Source organism: Mustelus asterias, chromosome 24 (assembly GCF_964213995.1).
Source record: "Mustelus asterias chromosome 24, sMusAst1.hap1.1, whole genome shotgun sequence".
NCBI classification, from domain to species: Eukaryota; Metazoa; Chordata; class Chondrichthyes; order Carcharhiniformes; family Triakidae; genus Mustelus; species Mustelus asterias.
In genome coordinates, this window is record NC_135824.1 from 56,770,250 (window position 1) to 56,780,322 (window position 10,073).

The 10,073-nt window shown below is 48.4% G+C and overlaps 1 protein-coding gene across 1 annotated transcript; it reads left to right on the forward strand.

Annotated features, from left to right (window-relative positions):
• Nucleotides 1-503: 503 nt before the first annotated feature.
• LOC144511430 (potassium channel subfamily K member 6-like) lies at nt 504-9,616 on the forward strand. Its single transcript, XM_078241777.1, has 3 exons — nt 504-871; nt 6,545-6,940; nt 8,883-9,616. The coding sequence occupies exons 1-3, from the start codon at nt 559-561 to the stop codon at nt 9,140-9,142; spliced, it is 969 nt and encodes a 322-aa protein (XP_078097903.1). The 5' UTR covers nt 504-558; the 3' UTR covers nt 9,143-9,616.
• The last annotated feature ends 457 nt before the right edge of the window (nt 9,617-10,073 follow it).

Below are 10,073 nucleotides of genomic sequence, written 5' to 3' on the forward strand. Positions count from 1 at the left end.
CAGACAGTGTATATCGCACAGTGTATATCACACAGTGTACATTACAGACAGTGTATATCACACAGTGTACATTGCAGGCAGTTTATATCACAGTGTACATGACAGGCAGTATGTATCACACAGTGTACATTACAGACAGTGTATATCACATAGTGTACATTACAGGCAGTGTATATCACACACTGTATATCACAGTGTACATTACAGGCAGCGTATATCACACAGTGTATATCACACAGTGTACATTACAGGCAGTATATATCACACAGTGTACATTACAGGCAGCGTATATCACACAGTGTATATCACACAGTGTATATCACAGCCAGTGTATATCACACAGTGTACATTACAGGCAGTATATATCACACAGTGTACAATACAGGAAGACAATGTTACATTCTGTTTCAGATTACCGGAAAGGTGAGGTTTTAAAGGCGTTGTCCTCCCTGCCATTGGAGCAGGTATCTCTGACTCTGAACTCAGGACGGAAACTCGGTTCATGGGCAGGTTTGGAGTTTGAAGGGTGGATCCCCGGGGGGAATCAGTGAGGGGGAGATGGCGAGGTGTGGGTGTCCCTGGCTGCTGCTGGCTGCCTTTTACCTGTGCTACCTGCTGCTGGGGGCGGTGATAGTGTCTCTGATCGAGCAGCCCCACGAGCGGAGGCTGCGGGCAGAGATGCGGCTCCTCAAGTCCCAGCTTCTCAACAGCAGCCGCTCGTGTTTGGCCGAGCCCGAGCTGGAACACTTCTTGGAGAGAGTGCTGGAAGCGGACAGATACGGAGTCTCAATCCTCAGCAACGCTTCCCACAAGATCAACTGGGATTTTGCATCCTCCTTCTTCTTCGCCAGCACCCTGATCACCACAGTGGGTGAGAGATGTGTAAAGTTTCGAAATGTTCAGCGAAAGGGGGTTTGCAATACTTCGAAGAGCTTTCAAAAGCTCTTCAAGATCTGAAAAACGTTTATCAATATTTGAAAAAGTTTATCAAAAGTTGTTCAACATTTCAAAAGTTTTTCAATATTTTGAAAAAGTTTATCAAAAGTTATCCAACATTTAAAAAGTTTTTCAATACTTGGAAAAATTTAACAAAAGTTTTTTAAAGGTATTTATTTGTCACAAGTAAGGCTGACATTAACACTGCAATGAAGTTACTGTGAAATTCCCCTAGTCGCCACATTCCGGCACCTCTTCGGGTCAACGCACCCTAACCGGCACATCTTTCAGACTGTGGGAGGAAACCGGAGCAACCGGAGGAAACCCACGCAGACACGGGGAGAATGTGCAAACTCCACACAGACAGTGACCCAAGCCGGGAATCAAAGCCAGGTCCCTGGCGCTGTGAAGCAGCAGTGCTAACCACTGTGCCACTGTGCTGCCCATGTTGTTCAACATTTTAAAAGTTTTTCTATATTTGAAAATAGTTTGTCAAAAGTTTTTTTTAAAAGTTTATTAGTCACAAGTAAGGCTTACATTAACACCGCAATTAAGTTAATATGAAATTCCCCTAGTCACCACAGTCTGGCACCTGTTCGGGTCAATGCACCTAACCAGCACGTCTTTCAGACTGTGGGAGGAAACCGGAGCACCCAGAAGAAACCCACACAGACACGGGGAGAACGTGCAAACTCCACACAGACAGTGACCCAAGCTGGGAATCGAACCCAGGTCCCTGGCGGCTGTGAGATAGCAGTGCTAACCACTGTGCCACCCATCTTGTTCAACATTTTCAAAGTTTTTCAATATTTGATCAAATTTATCAAAAGTTACAGTAAGAAGTCTCATAACACCAGGTTAAAGTCCAAAAGGTTTATTTGGCATCATGAGCTTTCGGAGCACTGCCCCTTCCTCAAATGCGCTCCAAATCTTGTGATTCCAAAAAAGCCTGTTGGACTTTAACCTGGTGTTGTGAGATTCCTTACTGTGTCCACCCCAGTCCAACGCCGGCATCTCCACATCATGGCTATCAGAAGTTATTGAACATTCTTTTACAAATTTTTTCAGTATTTGAAATATTTTATCAACTGTTGTCTAACATTTTGAAATGATCGTTTTCAATATTTGATGGTTTATTAAACATTGTTAAAGTTTTATTTATCACTGTCACAAGTAGGCTTACAATAACACTGCAATGAAGTTACTGTGAAGACCCCCTAGGCAGCACGGTAGCACAGTGATTAGCACTGCTGCCTCACAGTGCTAGGGACCTGGGTTCGATTCCCGGCTTGGGTCACTGTCTGTGTGGAGTTTGCACATTCATAAGAACATAAGAAATAGGAGCAGGAGTAGGCCATCTAGCCCCTCGAGCCTGCCCCGCCATTCAATAAGATCATGGCTGATCTGACGTGGATCAGTACCACTTACCCGCCTGATCCCCATAACCCTTAATACCCTTACCGATCAGGAATCCATCCATCCGCGCTTTAAACATATTCAGCGAGGTAGCCTCCACCACCTCAGTGGGCAGAGAATTCCAGAGATTCACCACCCTCTGGGAGAAGAAGTTCCTCCTCAACTCTGTCTTAAACCGACCCCCCTTTATTTTGAGGCTGTGTCCTCTAGTTTTAACTTCCTTACTAAGTGGAAAGAATCTCTCCGCCTCCACCCTATCCAGCCCCCGCATTATCTTATAAGTCTCCATAAGATCCCCCCTCATCCTTCTAAACTCCAACGAGTACAAACCCAATCTCCTCAGCCTCTCCTCATAATCCAAACCCCTCATCTCCGGTATCAACCTGGTGAACCTTCTCTGCACTCCCTCCAATGCCAATATATCCTTCCTCATATAAGGGGACCAATACTGCACACAGTATTCCAGCTGCGGCCTCACCAATGCCCTGTACAGGTGCATCAAGACATCCCTGCTTTTATATTCCATCCCCCTTCTTCTCCCTGTTTCCTCCCACCGTCTGAAAGATGTGCTGGTTAGGGTGCTAAATTCTCCCTCCGTGTATCTGAGCAGGTGCCGGAGTGTGGTGACTAGGGGATTTTCACAGTAACTTCATCACAATGTTAATGTAAGCCTACTTCTGACAAATAAATAAATTTTAAATTTTAGTCGCCACACTACAGTGCCTGTTCAGGTACACTGAGGGAGAATTTAGCACGGTCAATGCACCTAACCAGCCCGTCATTTGGACTGTGGGAGGAAATTGGAGCACCCGGAGGAAAGCCACGCAGACACGGGGAGAACATGCAAACTCCACACAGACAGTGACCCGAGGCTGGAATCGAACCCGGGTCCCTGGCGCTGTGAGGCAGCAGTGCTAACCACTGTGTTGCCAAAGTTAACTTTTTAAAAAAGTTCTTCGGTATTTGGAAAAGTGTATCAAAAGTTGTTCAACATTTAAAAGAAAGTTTTACGTTTTTCTTTCAATATTTGGTGATCAAATGTTGCCCAGCATTTGAAAAAAAAAAAGGTTTTTAAGCTTTTTTCGGTGTTTGAAAGGGTTTATTTCAGGTTTTTCAGCATTTCTGGGGAAGGAAAAACTTTTTGAAAAGTTCCTCAATGTTTGGAGGGAGGGGTGGGCAAGGCATTTTGAAAGGGTTTTGCATTATTTGAAACTTAAGCTCCCAAAGGTTTTCTTCCAACTGTTAACATATGTTTGGACAATGTATATATTTTCCTCCTTTTCAATAACTGGTGTTTGTTACCTTCTGGAACACGGATCGTGTTCATGAATTCAGTATTAACTTTGAAAAAGGAGTCAGAGATCTAGCTGAGAAGGAACCATGTGAATGGGTCTGGGGTACTGATGACAGTTGGATAGCTCGATAAATGACGGGCTGAATGGTCTCTTTCAGAGCTGTATCATTCTGAAGAGAAAAGCTTGCACCATACGGCATCGTTCACATGCTTTTGTTGGTGGGAAAGCCCAGGGGCACTGCTGTAACCATTGAATCCCTGTAATGCAGAAGGAGGCTGTTAGCGCGAGTGGGCGAACACGACCACTACGGACCCAGAGTCAGGTTCAACAATGGCACAGCTTTATTGCTTTTACGTCGATGGAGGTACAATCAGGACACACATACAATAACAGTCCCGAAGGTACTCTGCAGGCCCGCCAAAAAACGGGCTATAGTTATAGTCATATTCTGTGGTTGGTGTGTAAATGGTTTGTTTATGGTTTTCTGATATGGTCATCCTGTTTAATGGGTTTTTAGGTGCGGAGTTGATGTGTTAAGTCTGGTGATTGCCCAGTCTAGGGAGGTGATAATTGTCTGAGATCTCCAGAGTTTCTTATACAATAGGTGTTTTATCAGGAAGTCTTTCATGTCTAGGAGACCTTCTGTTTGATATCCTTGGAGCCAATTTAATTAAATGGAAGGTTATGCTAATGTGAGTTCCTCAGTCCCTTTGTCAGCCTGGTTTCTGCATTTTAAAAGACCTGCTTGTCTGTTCACACTTTGTGCCTGGGTGCTGCTTTGTCCTGTTTCATTTATTTGATTTTATTCGAAGAAATATTTAATCTTAGGAATCACAGAAATTTGTGTCCGCTTACAAGGCCATTCAGCCCATTGAGTCTGCACCGGCCCTAATGTAGGAAATGTGCCTGGAAATGATAATAATTCGGTTCAGGCCTTGGGCTGGAGGGATGTGGTGGGGTGGGGGAACGGTGGGAAGGAGAAACGTTTCCATCAACAGCCCCCTTTAAACTGGGGCACTGCTCTCCCCGAATTAAGGAGTGGTAACTGCAGGTCCTAACCCCTCCAGCCTCTCCAGTACATGTGCATGTGTGTGTGCCTGCATGTATATGTATGTGTGTGTGTGTGTGCACACGTGTGTCTGTGTATGTGTGTGTGTGCACACGTGTGTGCATGTACATGTGTATATATGTGTGTGCACGCATGTGTCTGTGTACGCATGCATGTGTATGTTTCTGTGTCTGCGCATGTGTATGTGTGTCTGCGTGCATGTATATATGTGTGTCTGTGCGTGTGTGTGTGTTTGTGCGTGTGTGTGTGTCTGTGTGTGTGTGTGTGTGGGGCAGTGGCAGTGTCTGTCACTCAGATTAGACATTGGGCTGCTTGCTTTTTTTCTGAGCAAGTCGTGCCTATAAGGGCGTGTCTGGGAGCTGGGAACAATCCGCTCTACGCTCTCTGGAATTGCCACATAGTTCAGTGTTGAGACAGCAAAGCTGGGACTTGGCCTGCGCTTACATTCCTGGCCTCACTCAGGGCTGAACAGGAACCGTCACGGTCAGGGCGAGGGTTACATATTAGCGTTGTCAACCCACCAGGATAGTCGAGGATGCTGCAGGCGTTTAAACCTTAATTGGTGATTACAGAGGAATTAGCGCAAAAAGGCCTCAAAGACAATTAGACAGGGTGCAGCCACACCCATACAATCATTCTCGTCTTAGCACAGTGTATATTCACTGGACTGGTTCCTGGGATAAGCATATTGCTCCAGTGGGGTGAGCTTGAATCCTGCTCAATAATTATCCCTCCACGATCAGCGCAGAAAAAAACAGACAACGAACAATTTGCTGTCAGCTTGCTGTGTACCAGTTGGCTGTCATGCTTCTTACAATACAACCACTGACTACACCTCAAAAAGTACCCCATTGGCTGCAGAGCACTTTGGGATGTCCCAGTTTAGGACAGGCGTGACATCAATTCAACATCTTGCATATTTTCCTTCCCTGCTCGATAATGTCGAGTGGTTAGCGCTGCTGCCTCGCAGCACCAGGGACCCGGGTTCAATTCCAGCCTCGGGTCACTGTCTGTGCGGAGTTTGCACATTCTCCCTGTGTCTGCATGGGTTTCCTCTCACACTCCAAAGATGTGCAGGTCAGGTAGATTGTCCATGCTAAATTGCCCCTTAGTGTCCAAAGATGTGTAGGTTAGGTGGATTGGCCGTGCTAAATTGCCCCTTAGTGTCCAAAGATGTGCAGGTTAGGTGGATTGGCCGTGCTAAATTGCCCCTTAGTGTCCAAAGATGTGCAGGTTAGGTGGATTGGCCATGCTAAATTGCCCCTTAGTGCCCAAAGATGTGTAGGTTAGGTGGATTGGCCGTGCTAAATTGCCCCTTAGTGTCCAAAGATGTGCAGGTTAGGTGGATTGGCCATGCTAAATTGCCCCTTAGTGCCCAAAGATGTGTAGGTTAGGTGGATTGGCCGTGCTAAATTGCCCCTTAGTGCCCAAAGATGTGTAGGTTAGGTGGATTGGCCATGCTAAATTGCCCCTTAGTGTCCAAAGGTGTGTAGGTTAGGTGGATTGGCCATGCTAAATTGCCCCTTAGTGCCCAAAGATGTGTAGGTTAGGTGGATTGGCCATGCTAAATTGCCCCTTAGTGCCCAAAGATGTGTAGGTTAGGTGGATTGGCCATGCTAAATTGCCCCTTAGTGTCCAAAGGTGTGTAGGTTAGGTGGATTGGCCATGCTAAATTGCCCCATAGTGTCAGGGGGTTTAACAGGGTAAATGTGTGGGGATAGGGCCTGGGTGGGATTGTGGTCGGTGCAGGCTCGATGGGCCGAATGGCCTCCTTCTGCACTGTAGGGTTCCCACGATTCTAATTTTGACGCAATTTTCTCCTCCGCAGGTTACGGCCACACTACTCCCGTCTCTGACGGGGGAAAGGTTTTCTCCATCTTCTTTGCGCTGCTGGGGGTTCCGCTGACAATGTTGGTCCTGTCGGTGATTGTTCAGCGGCTGATGGTGGTTGTGACATCCCGCCCGATCAGCCTGTGCCAGGAGCGGCTGGGCTACACCGAGAAGGGGGTCACGCGGTTCCACTTCCTGCTGCTGCTGCTGACAGCTCTGCTCATCTTCTTCCTGATCCCCGCGGCCATCTTCAGCACCATCGAGAGCAGCTGGTCCTTCCTCGATGCCTTTTATTTCTCTTTTATCTCCCTCACCACCATCGGCCTCGGTGACTACGTACCCGGCGAGCAGGATAACCAGCCGCTACGCCCGCTCTACAAGATCTCCATCACCGGTCAGTAACCGTTCACAGCCAGCTTCAGAACGGGGTCTAACATCACAAAAAAATCTCTCTCCCTCCAGATCCCCCTCCCTCCCATCCTCCCCCTCCATCCCTTCCCTCCTCCTCCCCTTCCCTCCTCCTCCCCTCCATCACCTCCCTCTTCCCCTCCCCCTCCATCCGTTCCTTCTCCATCCCGTCTCCTCCTCCCCTCCCCTCCTCCTCCCTCTGCGTCCCCATTTCCTCCCCCTCCATTCCCTCCCCTCCCCTCCATCCTCTCCCCCTCCCTCCCCCCTCCTCCCTCTCCCTCTCCCTCTCCCTCCCCCTCCCCCTCCTCCTTCCTCCTCTACCCCTACCCCTCCCTCTTCCCCCCCTCCCTCCCCCTCCCCCTCCCACTCCCCCTCCCACTCCCCCTCCCCTTCCCCCTCCCCCTCCCTCTCCCTCTCCCTCCTCCTCTCTTCCCTCGGTAGCACGGTGGTCAGCACTGCTGCCTCACAGCGCCAGGGACACGGGTTCAATTCCTGGCTTGGGTCACTGTCTGCGTGGAGTCTGCACGTTCTCCCCGTGTCTGCGTGGGTTTCCTCCGGGTGCTCTGGTTTCCTCACACATGCTGGTTAGGTACACTGGCCATGTTAAATTCTCCCTCAGTGTACCCGAACAGGCGCCGGAGTGGGGCGACTAGGGGATTTTCACAGTAACTTCATTACAGTGTTAATGTCAGCCTTATTTGTGACATGAATTAATGCATACTAGTTGAGTTATTAGACCAGTTTAGAGGGAGGCAATGGCCTAGTGGTATTATCGCTAGACTATTAATCCAGAAACTCAGCTAATGTTCTGGGGACACCGGGTTCGAATCCCGCCCATGGCAGATGGTGGAATTTGAATTCAACAAAAAATTCTGAATTAAGAATCAACTCATGACCATGAAACCATTGTCGTTTTTCGGAAAAACCCATCTGGGTCACTAATGTCCTTTAGGGAAGGAAATCTGCCGTCCTTACCTGGTCTGGTCTACATGTGACTCCAGTTGACTTTCAACTGCCCTCCAAGGGCAACTAGGGATGGGCAATAAATGCTGGCCCAGCCAGCGACGCCCATGTCCCACAAATGAATTTTTAAAAATGTGATGTTATTCCTGTGGCACCATCTCTTCCCCTGAGGGCTGGCATGGAGCATAAAGATGAGTGGGGGACTGTAGGGCCGAATGGCCTGCCTGTGTACAGCCATATTCAATCTCAGTGGACAGCCAGTCCCTGAGCCAGTGAGTAGAGTCATAGAGGTTTACAGCATGGAAACAGGCCCTTCGACCCAACTTGTCCATGCTGCCCTTTTTTTTTAAACCCCCTAAGCTAGTCCCAATTGCCCGCATTTGGCCCATATCCCTCTATACCCATTTTACACATGTAACTGTCTAAACGCTTTTTAAAAGACAACATTGTACCCGCCTCTACTACTACCTCTGGCAGCTTGTTCCAAACACTCACCACCCTCTGTGTGGAAAAAATTGCCCCTCTGGACATTTTTGTATCTCTCCCCTCTCACCTTAAACCTATGCCCTCTAGTTTTAGACTCCCCTACCTTTGGGAAAAGATGTTGACTATCTAGCTGATCTGTGCCCCTCATTATTTTATAGACCTCTATAAGATCACCCCTCAGCCTCCCACGCTCCAGGGAAAAACGTCCCAGTCTATCCAGCCTCTCCTTCTAACTCAAACCATCAAGTCCCGGTAGCATCCTAGTAAATCTCTTCTGCACTCTTGCTAGTTTAATAATATCCTTTCTATAATAGGGTGACCAGAATTGCACACAGTATTCCAAGTGTGGCTTTACCAATGTCTTGTACAACTTCAACAAGACGTCCCAACTCCCGTATTCAATGTTCTGACCAATGAAACCAAGTATGCCGAATGTTGTCTTTGCCACTCTAACGGGTGCTTTTTCTTATCCCGGGCAGTTTATCTCCTGTGTGGCCTCATCATGATGCTTCTTCTCATCCAAGCATTCCACAAGGCGGCCAGACTGCACGGCCTCACCCAGATCTTTGACCTGCCGCTGGCTGGCGAGGAGGAGGAGGAGGGCGAGGAGATGGTCCTGTACCCAGGAGGCCCCAGCCCTTCCCTCCAGAGCAATGGACTTAAATCAAGCCACCAACTGCAGACCCACCATCCCGAGACCCCTGACTACAAATCCATCCTGCCCACCATTAATCGGTGACGGTGGGAGAGGCCTGCGGCGGAGTGGTTCAGGCGAATGAGGGGTGTGTGGGTGAAGGGGCAGGGCCTGTCAAAGTTTTTCATCTTGCACTCATCAGAATCAACAGGAGAATGCCAGATTTCAACCTTCCACAACAATTTATACTGCAGGTTGACTCTGGCTCAGGTACTACCATGGAGATCTGCAAGCTCCATAAAAACTCCAAAACAACTGGAACTCCCTCCTCAAGCCCTTCCACATCCCTCTGTTAGGAGTCAACGTGTTTCTCACCCAAATCTTCAGTTCCCCCATCCAGCTTTGCTGCCTCCCCTCAGGCCCTTCGTTGATTTGCCTGCCTCATTAACAATTACCCCTGGGGTTGGGCGGAGATGGGTCAGTTGATGCTCGGGATGACAGAGCACAGAGGGAGGCACCTTCAGCCTCAAGACTGACTGAGGCACAGAGGGGAGGCCCTTTCAGAGCCCAAAACTGACTGAGGCACAGAAGGGAGGCCCTTTTAGAGTCCCAGATTGACCAAGGCATCCCCTGGGTGGTGGTGGGGGGGGTGGGGGTGGTGGTGGTGGTGGTGGCTCACCCTGCTTAGAGGCCCCAGTCCTTGCTGAAGATAGAAACCTGTCTACAGCTGTCTTTGAATGGAAGTAAGAAGTTTAACAACACCAGGTTAAAGTCCAACAGGTTTATTTGGTAGCAAAAGCCACACAAGCTTTTGCTTTTGCTACCAAATAAACCTGTTGGACTTTAACCTGGTATTGTTAAACTTCTTACTGTGTTTACCCCAGTCCAACGCCGGCATCTCCACATCACTTTGAATGGAAGGTCAGTTTGCTAGTTCGGGCTGGACATCTTCCCACTCCACCTAACCATCGAATGGAAAATACTTCAGGTTGTGGGTAAACCTCCCCCTCATTCCTGACAACTGTGCTTTAATCCT

Coding starts and splice junctions, on each gene's coding strand:
- LOC144511430 (XM_078241777.1), top strand. CDS start 559: ATGGCGAGGTGTGGGTGTCCCTGGCTGCTGCTGGCTGCCTTTTACCTG. Junction 872..6,544: donor CACCCTGATCACCACAGTGG/GTGAGAGATGTG, acceptor TCTCCTCCGCAG/GTTACGGCCACACTACTCCC. Junction 6,941..8,882: donor CTACAAGATCTCCATCACCG/GTCAGTAACCGT, acceptor TATCCCGGGCAG/TTTATCTCCTGTGTGGCCTC.